The sequence below is a fragment of the Mastigoproctus giganteus genome, chromosome 8 (genome assembly GCF_048544385.1).
Source record: "Mastigoproctus giganteus isolate SK-2022 chromosome 8, ASM4854438v1, whole genome shotgun sequence".
Classification (NCBI taxonomy): Eukaryota; Metazoa; Arthropoda; class Arachnida; order Uropygi; family Thelyphonidae; genus Mastigoproctus; species Mastigoproctus giganteus.
Window position 1 is genome coordinate 12,864,102 of NC_143582.1, and position 14,983 is coordinate 12,879,084.

General features: G+C 34.6%; 1 protein-coding gene across 1 annotated transcript in view; it reads left to right on the plus strand.

Annotated features, from left to right (window-relative positions):
* LOC150081263 (palmitoyltransferase ZDHHC14-like) overlaps positions 1 to 14,983 on the plus strand; it is a 137,892-nt gene that overhangs the window by 19,786 nt on the left and 103,123 nt on the right. Inside the window, exon 2 of the mRNA XM_090378995.1 lies at positions 13,583 to 13,946. Coding sequence (XP_090235121.1) covers positions 13,720 to 13,946 — 227 coding nt within the window. The 5' untranslated portion in view covers positions 13,583 to 13,719. The remainder of the gene's footprint in view (positions 1 to 13,582; positions 13,947 to 14,983) is intronic.

Genomic DNA, 14,983 nt, shown 5'->3' on the forward strand with positions numbered 1-14,983 from the left:
AAGTTCGACAAGATTAATAGATTTTACTGATTAATTTTCACGTAGCAATGGCGGCCGTTTATGAACGGTAAACACGTGGATTTGATACCCTTTCCGATACTAAGTAATACCTACAAAATCTCTATCTAAGTTATTTTAACTTTAAGTACCGTAAATAGGAATATAAAGCTACTCTAGAAATAAGTTAATATGTCAATTTAAACTAATAAAGCAGAAAATAAATCAGAAAAAACTTCTCTATTCCAAGAGCGGCAGAAAGGCACGTCCGCACAGGAAACCCTCGACCTCCGACAAATCGATATGATTTGCATTTAATCTTGCTTAAATATTATCACGTACACCTTCTGGCATCTCTCATATTGTGGGATTATCTTCACAACTGGATTGTCATGTCTGCAATACGAGGGTACCTGCCCACTTACCGATGAAAGGCCAACAAGCCTTGAAACGGTGCCATCTGGGTGGTGGTGGTGCCCACCGAGGATAAGTAACAATAGTCTTCTCTTTTAGTGAAGCGTTATTTATTTGAGGTAGTGCAATAAGTGGCAACTCATTGTGAAGGAAGAGCATAATATGAGATGCACATTGGTTATATACTTTCATATGTGCAAACTGAGAACATGTATTTTCTGCATACCTGCTATATTGTCCGTTCATTCCTCCACACAGCAACAAACATAATATCCAATTATTTGGCATATAATATACAGTATATGCATAAACTGTGTGATATGTATGGAGGGAAAGAAATAATAATTGCCAATTTTAATGAAATTTGGGGTGGCTTGACAAATCCCAAGAGAGCAAAATACAAAATTTCACAAAAATACATCCACTGGGAGTTGAGTTGTTGTTACATGCAGTCAGACAGACTGAAGACAATAGATGTTTTATGCCTGTGCATGCACCTAAAAGGATGACAGATCCCCTCTTCTTCTAATTATCATCCCATTGCACTGCCTCAACTCTTTCCAAAGTAATGGAGAAATCTATGAACTGCCAACTTTTGCGCACCACCTTGAAGCTTCCCATCTGTTATATAAGTGAGTGTCAATATAAATTCTGTCAGTGTCAATTCCAATTCACTGTTGATATTTTGACCTTTGTTACTCATCTTGGATAAATTTAGTGGAAAAGTTCAATGAAACCCAAGCAGTTCCTCTTGGCATTTCTATGGCTTTTGATATTGTTTTTCATAAAGGTGTTCAGAGCAATCTTCCATCTTATGGTTTTGCAGTTTTGTAGTTGGTTTAATCCCCAGCTGCTTATCGCAGGTGATAGTCGATGTCTTCCTGTCTTTTCCAATTCTCATCTGCAGTTTTGCCAATGATAGCACACTACATTCCACTTTCCTGACTTCTGACCTCCTTTGGCATAAGCATATCATGAATATTGCTTCCTCTACATAAAAAAAACAAAAAAAACTGGATTTTCTTTGTTTGCCTTTGGCATTACTTTTCTTCTGAACAGCTACTATGTACAAATCTATCTTGTTGTGGAATATTCACACATTTGGGGTAGTGCTCCCCAATCCTCTTAAATTCTTCGACTCTACCCAAATGAGGGCAGTCAAATTAATTAATGATCCATCTCTCGCAGACTCCCTCTCCACTTACGATCACACAAAGTTCAATTTCTGCTATGTACCTTTTCTATAGATTTCATGAAATATGTCCACTGGGAGTCTAGTTGTTACATGTAGTTGGACAGACAGTGAAGAAAATAGATGTTTTATGCATGTGCAAATGCACCTAAAAAGGATGACGAATACACTCCCTCCTAATTATTCCAATGTGCCATTAAACACCAAACCAACCAACCTAATTATCCATTGCACACATCTCTTTCCTTAAGAAATTCCTTAGGAAAGAGTTGAAGTGCAGATGATACAGAGGTTGGCAGAGTGGTTAAGGATAGTAATCAGTATTTGCTACTACAACAAGGTCTGGAATTATAAGTCAGATAGGCTGAGAAGTGGCTATTGAAGTTTAACATTGACAAATACAAGGTACTGCATAGCTTTCTCTCTCTCTCTCTCCCCCCCCCCCCCAAAACATGTTTAGAACTAATCAACGTCCTTTTGTTTTTCAACTCCAAACTTACAGAATTAATCTTTTCTCTTCCTGATTTATCCCTTCTGTTTCTGTTCTTTGGAACAGCCGTCCTTATGTATTTCCCAAAAATTACAATCTACATAAATTCAAGTCCAGTGTTAAGCAAGTATCATCTCAACCTTCAATCCATACACAGCACTAAAGTGCTATAAGTTCTTATACCTTTTGTGTTTGGGGGTCACCATAATTGAGAAATGGATTCTCAATTTTTATGTTAAATAACAGTTGTATTAAAAAAGAAAAATTTGAAGTTGTTGACTTTCTTACTATTTTACTATTTTACTTTCTTACTATTTCTTACTGTTGTAATGACTTTGAAATTGATACCAAATGATAAACACACATCTCAAATTCCTAAATAGGTCCAAACAAAGTTATATAATAAATTATAAAAGTGAAAAGTTCAAGTAGTTTGTTCTTAGTTGTTAAATGTGTAGACTGAGAAGCCAAATAAAAGATAAGTAATTTATTGCAAAAAGCTAATGTAATAACATAAAATTGTAATAATTCAGTTATTGTAATTTATAAGTAGAAAGTCAAAATCAAAAATTATGAAACATTAAATCCAGCATATGAACCATAATATATTGAAAAATGTAATTAACAGTTAACCTTGAGTCAGGCACACACACACACACAGGATCGATAAGACCCCTAGGCAATATTTCAGCAATTCATGATCTTCATCCACTCCATCCACAAAACCCTGACACTCCTAATAGCTGTTTTTGAAAATGTTTATTTTTTTATTTTATTTCTCCACCAAAATTCCAGAAATCTCTGTTGATTTATTACACAATTAGGAAAAATTTATGAATTAAGTTAAACCTAATTATATGCACATGTTGATTGTCATCTGTCACTTAGTTTATTGATAGCAAACTGTCTTTACTGCCACATGCTTTCTTCCATTTGGTAACACTCCAGCTTCATGATATTGAAGCAGTATCTGGATTCAAACCATTGATAAATGCACTTCACATTCCATGAAGCGGGCATTCCTTACTGACAGGCTGGTTCCCAATCACAGGCATTCATTGAAGCAAGCAGTTTTTAGTTTGCACTTTGCTCGCCACTAGGTCTAAAATGAGTTTTAATTTCAAAAATTAATTAAAAATATATTTTTTTATGTAAAAAATGGATTTTCCATAGTTTTATTTAGAAAAGATTGAAAATATAGATAATATCAAAAAAGTGAACAATTTTGAATTATTTTTTGTTGATTTTTCAAATGTAGATGTGTAGGGTCTGAGTAACCCCACACATTTAGAGGAACAATCCTCTCTATGCCTGCCGATTGGCCGGCACCTCTGTAGCCAGGTGGGCAGGAGCAGCAGTGCGTAGCACACGCTTCTTGATTAGACCGGGGTTTGAGCACGTGACCACCAAATACGAAGGATGCGGAAAGGTCAGGGAACGACCACCGCATATCCCCGGAGCAATATGGCCTTAGTTGCTAATGCTCCGAAAAACCAAATAACAACAACATAACAGCTTGCTGATTGGTTAATAAAATTCAGTAGCCATAGAAACTTTTGATCCTTAGTGACAAAAGAAATTAAAAATTCTGTTTTTTCAAAAAAATTATTACTAATTTCAAAAGTAGTAGAAAAAGCAATACAAGATCATACAAAAATGGTAGATGAGAGAATGGATTTCAATTATTTTCCAAGGTTAACTATACAAGTGACAACAATTGTAAGGAGCCTATTTTTTACTTAGTTCCTAATTCTGCATCCAGAATACAAAGCATACCTTCACTCTGTACAGGTTCTTGATTCATAAGTCTGTGCGAGTGACTCAACATGGTCTGGAATTTGAGCACATCTTCTGAAGAACTTATATAGTTGTTTTAATCACCACAGCCATTGGTTTTCTATTTTTATTATTTTTAAACCTTTAGTTTATCTTTCTTTCCTTTACATTTATTTCCTCTTACCTCTTTACACTATTTTTATCAAAATAAATCCATTCAGCATTGGCTCCTATTATTATTATTTATTTTTTTTAATGAAACCCCAAACACAAAAGGGTTAAACTTTAGAACACAGTACCCCTGTGCATGGCCAATGAACGGTCGAAATTAATGACATGTTCACCCCCCCCTCCTGTCACACAGAAAAGTCACATGACACACCTGAAATGACAAAAATGGTTGCAATCAGAAACAAAAAAAAAAAAACAACAAAGATGCAAAATGAAAAGCTCAATAACTTAATTTTAGAGTTAAACAGAAAAAAAACAAGCACTAAAAGAAATTAGAGCAGCACAAAGGAACAAAAGCAACCAAACAAAAACTCACCCCACCAGCATGAGGACATCCACACCAAACCCCAGCAAACAAAAACTAACAAACTTCCCAGTAAACTCACAATCATATTAGCAAATAACCAAAAACACAAAAACGTAATAATCAGCCAATCACGGAACTCCAGACAATGAGAGAGAAAGTAAGAACACATGACCTTTTCTTCATCAACTGACATTTCTCAGTAACATACTTTCAACTAATTGCCAAAAACAAGATAATGATGGTGGAAGGGAGGGATGAACTGATAAATTAAAAGGAAAGTCTCTTAAAAACTTACTCTCCTTTTGCTTGAATCCGTCCCAAATTAGTGGTGTAAACTAATCAAACCTTCTTTCACTCAAATGAAAATCTATTAAAAAACCTACACTTCTTGTGCTTGAATCCGCCCCAAATTAGTGGCTTACCTAACCTAACCTTTTTCACTGAACAAAAATGAAAGCCGATTAAAAACATGACCCTTCCTATAAGTGTTTTTTTTTTTCTAATTGCAACTAGAGGACTTTCATCAACCGGTGAAATACCACCACTTTGCTTATTGGAGGCTTGAAGTGGTGAAACCCATGTTTAGTCTCTAGAGCAAAGTTTCCGGCATCCCCCTTCCCCCCATACTTCCCTTCAACCCATGCACGGTACTAAGTACTATAGGTTTTGATACCTTTCGTGTTTGGGGTTTTCATAAAAAAAAAAAAAAAAAAAAAATTATTCTCAGTTCATGTCCTACGCATGACCTTCTTTTTGTCATACGGCCTTTCCCTGTAACTTGTTACATAACATGCAGAAGGGAGGAGCAATCACATTCTTCAACCATATCCTCCACTTTGACTGTTTGTCAGCCACTCTCAGGGGGTACTGAATACCAAAGTTCAGTCTATAGTACTTAGTACCACGTATGGGTTGCAGGAGATGGGAGGCAATGCCAGAATTTTTTCTCTAGAGACTAACCATGGGTTTCACCATTTAAAGACTCCAAAAAATTGGTGGTATGGCACTAGTTAATGAGTCTTCTACCACCTAGTGTTAGTATTATATTATAATACTAATGAAGTATTATAATATAATAAATGTAATAAATCCTTTATCTAATAAATAAATCTAATAATATAATAAATACTAAATCAAGTCACTTGACTTGAGTGTCGCCTGAACATCAGTTCCATCAGTGTGTTTAGACTCCCGGGTAGCAAGCCCAGCTTGACATACCTGAAAGAATGTCTGTAACAGTCACAATTCAATTCCATCTGGCACAAGAGGTTACTGAATAAGCTGAAACATGTTTGGATCGCAGTTAAAGATCTTTTGATAGCACGATGACTTCGGGGCAGACAGGAGGCAATGTCAAAATCTGCAGATATCAAGACCAGGAGGGTAGTTCATGATTGGCAGCACTTATTCATGATAACTACTTAAACAGGCTTCAGGGATGGCCTATTAATTTTTCCAGAAAAGTGGCAGTTATGTTTTAATGCAACAAATGCAAGGTTTTACTTGCATTTGTTGCATTAAAACTTGGAGAATAGCAACCCCAAAATAACTTATATGCTTGGTGGAGAATTATACCATGTATGTAATTTTCTCCTAGCTCTTTTGTATCTTAGAAAGAAGGGGACTAACTTATGTACAGCAACTACCCTCTAGCGGTGCATGTTGAACACTGTGGTGTTCAACATGCATCAGCAGAGAATCTTTCTTCTGAGCTGTCAGACTGATAGGAACTATCATTTTATTTTACCTTGGCTAATGAAGAAGGATCTCATTCAGTCCTATATCGCAGGTTATTCCAAATGTTTTATGGTAGCACTGCAGAACTTTCCAAATAAGCAGCAAAATGTTAGAGACAGAATTACTCCAGGTAACTTACTCACATGGTGCCACCTGACTCGTGACTTGATTACAGACAGAAAGATATATGCTTGGTGGAGAATTATACCATGTATGTAATTTTCAAGTTATGTCAGTGACTTGTAATTTTGCAAGTCACTGACATAACTTGCACGTAATCATATTGAATTATTGGAAATTTGGCAGCAGTGCAACTAAATGGTGTTTAACCTTCACTGAGAGACTTTTTTGACTAATGCAAAACCCATGTTTATTTCAACTGTTTTGTAAGTTTGTCAAGAGTTTTAAAACTGTGATAAATATCACTCTCTTTTCTTTTGAGCCATGCAGGATAGCATTCCTTAAGCTTATCAAAAGGAGAGGCAATAAAACTGCTCAGAGTTCAAGTTTCTATGTTGTGCCAAGGAATTTTTGAAACTGAAGATTTCTTATTGAGGTTTAGCATTAGTAGAGGCATTTGATGCAAGAAAGCAAGCTTATGCAGCATCAGCCAAAAAAAAAAATAAAGTAAAATAAATAAATAAAAAATAACCACTTACACTTCACCCCACTGTTCGTTCGAAATACCTGTCCAGCTGAGCCTTAAACTTATTTAGGCTATCAACTTCCACAACAAGGGATGGAAGTCTGTTCCACCTACCAACCACCCGCTGGCTAAAGGCAAATTTCCGCACATCTATCCTACATCTGTCTTTCCTCGATTTGAATTTATGCCCTCTCAGGTGATAAATTCAAATTGAGGAAAGACAGATGTAGGATAGATGTGCGGAAATTTACCTTTAGCCAGCGGGTGGTTGGTAGGTGGAACAGACTTCCATCCCTTGTCGTGGAAGTTGATAGCCTAAATAAGTTTAAGGCTCAGCTGGACAGGTATTTCGAACGAACAGAGGGGTGAAGTGTAAGTGGTTATTTTTTATTATTTTTTTTTTTTTTGGCTGATGCTGCATAAGCTTGCTTTCTTGCATCAAATGCCTCTACTAATGCTAATGCTAAACCTCAATAGAATTTCTTTTTCTATAGAATAGTTTCATAGAATTTCTTTTCGAGTTGCTGTCAATATTTTTAAAATTTACAACTTACAAGGGTAATGAACAATTGTGCCATCTCATATTTATTCAAAACTTTGTAAGCACAAAATATCCCTTTCGCTACTTGTAGTTCACCAACTGATATTGGTAGGCATAATGTGAGATGATTGTCATTGGAAATAATTGATTAAATGCAAATCTCTTATACATAGAAATGATACTGGCTTTTTGAGAGGTAGAAGGGGTCAAAGTGCATTTACAGTGAAGCTAATATTAGTTATCTCAATATGACTTTGTTAAATTGGTGCAAAATTGCAGTACAGGTGAAATAAAATTATGCATTTATGGGGTGGGACATTTTAAATTTTCATGACTGTATTTCTCCTTTAAAATAACTGATTATTTTATTCCACATCTTATGTAAGTCTAATTTTTAGTAAAAAAATTTATATAGATGTTAATGTACACTTCTTTAAAAATACACACACACACACACCACAATTTATATATGAAGCTAACATATTTTTTTGTTTTATTTTCCTATTTGTTAAATCACCTCTAAATGGTAAAGCATCACATCATCATCCATATCCCACTTTTTCTATTATATGGCATATTAATTTTACTTTTGCTTTCTTGCCCTTAATCTTGACTCATAGGCTTCCAACAAGTAGGGAAAGTGCTTCTGCTGGAAAGGGCACAAATGACTAAATAAAAAAGTTAGAGTTATTAGATTTGCTGCATATGGATAAGAATGCATCTGCATTAGGCAGAATTTTTGATGTGTGAATAAGTTGACTCTGAAATGAATAAATAAAAATGAAAAAGCAATCAAAACATTATTTGTATCTGATGTTCCCCATAGTGCTAAAATGATAACAGTCCATGATAATAATGCCAAAATGAAAAGGCTTTAAGTTTGAGAATGAAATTTAAAAGAAAATTTCCACTAAGTTTCTACAAAAGAAATTTTCCTCCAAAACAAAATGCTTGTATGGACATTTTGAAACAAGAATTGAGGAATTAGGGCCATGTTTTGAATTTCAGGTAATAAGGGGTGTTTTGGGAAATTTAAGAAGAGGTAGAGTTTGTGCAATGTTCAGCTAGTGGATGCATCAGAGAATGGAAAATGATCATAGCATTACCCCAAGAATGGCTTAAGCTCATTGAAGGAAAGTGGATACAAGCTGCAGGTGTTCAATTCTGATGAGACTCAGCTTTTTGGAGGTACCTAAGAGAACCTTCCTAATCAAAAAGAAAAGTACTTCCCTTGACTTTAAGACAATTAAGGACTGCATATCACTTCTCATTTTCACCAGCATTGGCTACTACATGGCAAGTCCCACTGCTGTATCAGCATCAATTCTTACAATGATATGATTTAGATGACTCATTGGTAATCGCCGACCGGGCTAGCCAAGTGGGTAAAGTACCTGCCCGGCAACCCAAAGGTCGCGGGTTCGATTCCCGCCTCGGGCTTGGATCAAAGTACTGCAAAAAAAAAAACCTTGGGAGGTGCAATATGGCCACAGAAGCCGATGCGCCAACAACTACCAAATCAAAAAAAAAAAAAAAAAAAATCATTGGTAATCAAACACTTTCATTTTTGAAAAAATGAAATGAAGAAAGCTTCTTCTCTTGCCTTGGTCTACTAAGAAACAGTAAGTTTAATTTATTACCAAAAATGACATCCACAAAGTGCTTTTGTTTTTTCCAACATAATTTCTGTGAGCCATATCTGGAATTTAAAGTGTATGAGGTATGGTTTAAATCTGCACTCCTTTAAAGAAAAAAATTGCACCATGAATGGTGAATCAGTGCACCATTTGAAGCAAACACTATGAAGACTGTTTAGGCTGAATCTTCTTTGGAATTGCAATTTGTGTAATGGAGAAGCATAAACTTCATCAGGGATTATCACCTTCTAGGGCTTATAGTCAATAGACAGACTCCTTTGGAATTGCACAATTCTCTTTTTGAAGTACAGCCAACATAAAGATGTTGAGAAACAAACAAACCTTTTTGACATCTGTAATTTTTCATGATGCATATACAAAACATTGGTTTTGATTTGGCTGCCTGTGCAACAGGCAGCCAAATCATATCTTGGCCATTTATTTTTATCAGCCTCTTGTGAAATTTCTCTGAGATGTATCCTCTTTAAGTGAGGATTTTAATGATTGCTTTGTACCCCAACTTCTTCAGATCTATCTTACCTGTAACAGAAGGCATATCAGTTTTTCTAAATACAAACTGATATACTATTTTGTGCATAAACTGTCAAAACAATCCTTAATAAAATAACAAATTCAAGATCTGTGAAACATTTTCATAGTCAAGCAGATAACTTTTCTAGTGCACCCTTTTATGTCACTTCTAGTTACTCCAGTTTACTACAGATATCTACTCTGATTCAAACTGAAAACATAACCTGAAATGTGAGTTTTTTGCTTCCCCTTTCCTTAAGGCTTATTATGTGATGTCAGTAATCACCTTGACAACTTTAATCTGCATGCATTTCCTGATTCTTGGCTTATGTTTTCCACTGCACCACAAGCTGTTTTGATAAATGCTCAGAGGATAACCCCACATGTAAATATAAAAGTTTATCAAAAAAAAAAAATTTATCTTTGTACTGTACTTCATTTTTTATACTGGATTTTCCCTTACACTTTTGGTCAAAATATGCCATGTAGTCAGCAAGTAACATTTTCAGGTCTGCTTGCAAATAGATCTAATTTTCATTCTGCCATGACTGGCCTCATTAATCAGCTCCAGCATCAGTGACAACAGCACTTATTGCACCTCTGATGTCAGATAAAATTCAGTTTGTTTCAGTTGTTGTTATTCACATGGTAGTACATTATTATTATCTAATGCCATATTGCACAGTTGTAATATGTCTGTACAAAAACCCCAGAATAATTTACAGGAAAAAAACCTACTCCCTATACCTAATGCCATCCAACTTTAGCCTTGATTGAAAAGGCCTTTAAAAATACCTCCAAGATCCAGTAGGTTTCACATCTGAATCATCCCAAATGAGTGACAAGTAGTGAAACCCTTATAATGAAAGTCTTTTGGATATTTTATACATAATAATGTCCATTGAGACTAGCAGAAAATAAAATTAACATCATTTATTATATATATCTCATGATAAAATTACACATTAAATAATTAAATGGATAGGCAGGTATTGTACAAAAAGCAACTTGGTCCATTGCGATCTTTGAAGGAAACAAAAGTAATAGAAGCATTTGACAGCATCATTAATTCAACTTTCCTGCTGCTTGAGTGCTCTTCTCTACCAATCTAACTTCCTTTAAAAAAAAAGTGACGTAATCCTTCACTTTTTTTTATGGTTTAGTGCTTCCTTATTAGCTTACTATAGCTGTAATCTTGTTTATATCCATATAAAAAAAGTGCAGATATATTTAAAATAAATAGCTCATCTCTGAAAGAAATGTATTCTTTTTTTATTTAAAATAGCAGTATACTCATTTCAGGCAGTGATGCTCTTATTCAAAGGGTATCAGTACTCTATCTGTTTTGATGATACTACCACCTTATCAGAGAGCAAATGGACCTTATCATACTACCACCTTATCAGAGAGCTTTATCTCTTCACTAAAACAGTAGTTGATAAAAGAATTACTTTTTATATGAGGCACCACATGGTGTTCAAAATATATTCTTATAAAAAATAGAAAGTAAGACTGGCTGCAAACAGGTGAAAGATAAATTGATGTAGAGTAGTAGTGCTTATTGACGGTTGTTCCTTTTGATTCTCCTACGTCTGAAAAAAAAAAGAAAAATTCTATCCTGAGAAAAATAATGTCATTATATCTGCTTTTCCCATAATTAACCTTCCAGTGCTAGTACGTCATCTTACAAATGCCACTTTTTAAAATTTTTTATTCTTTTTATTTTTTTAAAATTTGTAAATGAAATCAAATCCTCCTATGTATCTTGGCCCACCAGTATTCTTTAACTGGTTATATAGTATTTTCTGTTTTCATTTCAATATAATATAAATTATGAAACATTAATTTTTTGTTTGGTGTTTAATAGACACCTGGCAAGCAAAATTTATCTTTTTTATAGACGTCTTTTCCAAGTGGCATCTAAGAGATGCCAGCAACAGGTGTCTAATTGTATCTTAGAGTTATGGTTTTACTAGCTAAATATGAACAGCTGGCAAAAATACAGACGTTCACATTGCATCTGCCAGATGCTATGTGAGCATCTGTTTTTCAATATGGAAAATGAGTGACCTTAAATGCTATAAAATCATTCTTTATTATTAGTTTCCTTTGTTTATTTTTGTTCAGTATTTTTTAATCGAGTTTAGCAAATCATAATTAATAATCACCATTTTCAATTCAACAAAAAAAGCTAAAAATAATTTTTTTTTTTAATTAAAACAAAAAGGGATGTCTCACAAATGTCACGCAAGTATCTTTGTTAAATTGAGGGTGAGTGATGGAAAGTTAAAGCCATTTATGCCACCAAGGCTAAGTTGATAAACTCATTTCCATACATTACTGTGGAAGTCTTTCCATTTAGTTTTGCCATGAGCCACTCTTTTACTGGAGTGGCTGATTCTCTAATATTTTGTTGTAGCAGACTGCATTTGTGGGTGGTGGGGGGAATGAATTACTATATATTCGAGAATATTAAAGGTTGAATTCCAAAGCAGGCATTGAAATGATTTAAGAATTGTATGCATTTATACTTTCATTTTCTGTCTTGGGATACTTTAGCCCCTCCTGTGACAGTTGGCTAACAAAATACTGCAAAAGCTTGATATTATGCTCACACCAGAGATGATGACACCATTGTGCACAAATCTGCCTAAATTGCTAATATCATTTTATAACTATTACCAAACTAATGCTACACTGAGCCTTTGTGTGTTTAACTGAGTTTTTTTTTCCTTTTCATATACTACTTGACTGCACACTTGATATGTTATTTGGTTTTTAGGAGCATTTTCAGGTGGTAGATGACTTTCATCAACCGGTGAAATACCACCACTTTGCTTATTGGAGGCTCGAAGTGGTGAAACCCATGTTTGGTCTCTAGAGCAAAGTTTCCGGCATCTCCCTCCCCCCATACTTCTCCTTCAACTCATGCACAGTACTAAGTACTATAGGTTTTGATACCTTTCGTGTTTGGGGTTTTCATAAAAAAAAAAAAAAAAAAATTAGCAACTAAGGCCATATTGCTCCGGGGATATGCGGTGGTCATTACCTTTCTGCATCCTCCATATTTGGTGGTCATGGGCTCAAACCCCGGTCCAATCAAGCAGCGTGTGCTACGCACTGCTGCTCCTGGCTACAGAGGCGCCATTCACAGATTGACATAAGTTTGCTAAAAGAGTCTTGAAACAGCTATCATGTTGATGCCCCGAGATTTAAACAAATGACAGAGTTACGATTTGTAAATGCCTTTTGTACAAAACTATATCATGAACTCTGGCTAGTATTGAGTATAATTGCTATTTATCTCCAGTTGAGTATTTCTATCTGCTTTAGAACAAAATTAAATGAACAGTTTATGATTGATGATTATTTGGAACCAGAATCAATGTAAACTTAACTAGCTTGAACAATGTGATTCTCCTGATTTACAACTATGTTATGTATAAAGTTTGAAGTTTAATTGTAGAGACATTTTCCTGATTTCCATCTTTATGTAATAACTATGGAATGAACTATGTAAACCACTTAAGACAAAGTGATTTACATCATACAAGCTGAGGCTGTGACCTACCTGTACAATAATGTTTTATAGCTTGCATAGAACAAAGCTTTTGTCCTAAATTCACTGATCTTTTAAAACTTCTGTATTATCAAGTATCTCACATATTGTGGATATTTCTCATCACTAAGTTTTTAGGTCATTCACTCATTGTACCAGTTTCCTCACTGAGGCTCCAAAAATTGCTGAAACCACACTATTGCATTTGAAATAAGCAGCAGGATACTTCCCTATTGAAGCAGTGCTTTTTATTTATATTATGTAGTGCGATAATGAGGCAGCTCATATGAAATCCACTGAAATAAAAGATAGCTGCACTCTATAGTAAATGTAGTTTGCTCATTGTTACATACAAACTGAGGCTATTATGATTTAAAACTATTTTGTTTATTTAGCATATCAAATTTCTGTATGAAAATGGACTTTTATTATCTTGCAAAGTGGCAGCTAAATAAGATTTATTTTTCTATCCTGATCTCCTCTAACATATTATATGCTATCATTTCTCTATATTTGTCATTAAGGTCATCATTATGATTGTCAGACATCTACTCTGGACCAGCCATGTGAATTTATCAATCTCCTGTGTGTGGCGGGAATATGGTGATATTGGCAATAAAAGTTAAAAGTCATCACTTTGAGGATAATTTTACATGAACTCATGGTAAAGCCACTAAAAGGTTTAGACTACTCACGGGTGTTAACTGAGTCACCGTCAAGGCTAGAAGAGGAGCAAAAAATGCCACATGTTGTGAGAAAGTATGAGGTGTTTCCTGGGAGAAATAAATTTTACTGCAGTGGGCGGATAATGATGGCCCACCAGACTGGAGTGTTTTACTTCACTATTGGACTCATTGTTACCACCTGTGCTCTCTTCTTTATATTTGAGTAAGTAACAGTTAACTTTTTTTACACATTTTTTTTTTTTTTTTTTATTATGAAAACTGAATATGAAATTTCTATTTTTGCCAATTTTTATTATAATAACTTTCATGAATTTTGTAGAAACAGCATGATAAAATGGCAATTGAAATTGTCAATTTAGTACAGTATTAGTATTGGAAAATGATGCATGACGGTTGTTATACAGCATTAGCCAAAAATAAACACTTCTCACATTACCTCTCCATTCCCTCTAATAATTCGTGTAATTCTTTAAATTTATTCAAACTAACAAACTTCTGTCTGTCGTTGTGAAAGTTGTTAGCTTAAATAAATTCAAGGAAGAACTAGACAAAGTTTTAGAGTGAATGGATGGGTTGAAATAGGAAAGGGTTTTTTTTTTTTTTTTTGGCTGCTGCTGTATAAGCTTGCTTTCTTGCATCATATGCCTCTGCTAATGCTAATTTCCACAACACTAGATGGAAGTTTGATCTGCTATGTGAAATGGGGAGACATTTGCACTTCTATCTATAGCTTCCCCTAAATCCAGTGATGCTCTCATAGTTATGGCTGAGGGTTTGCGTACCTCCTTTGTTGCTGCTTTTAATATAATTGGATAGATCATCCAGGTTCCTTATTTACTGTAGCTTCAACAATTTTTCTTCCATTTCCTTCTCAGTTATCACAAAATCATTTAGCTCCCATTTATAACTTGTTATACTATTGGATTGCTTATTCCATTGGTATCCAAAATTTAAGCTAATACAATATATAACCTTTTAAATAAAATTAGTTCTGATGAAATTCAGAAGTTCTGATTTCAGAAGTTCTGGTGTAATTCAATTTAATAAATCTAAATGTGACATTATAATGTAATTTAAACTCTGGAACATGAAAATCAGATATGCTGTAAAAGTGCTCACAACCAAAAGTCCACCCTTTTCTAATCTGACATGATAAACAACAGCGTATTAGGTTTTCTTTTTATGTAGAATTAAACATAAATGTGCAGATGATTTGGAGCAATTGATAGCTGTTGTCAA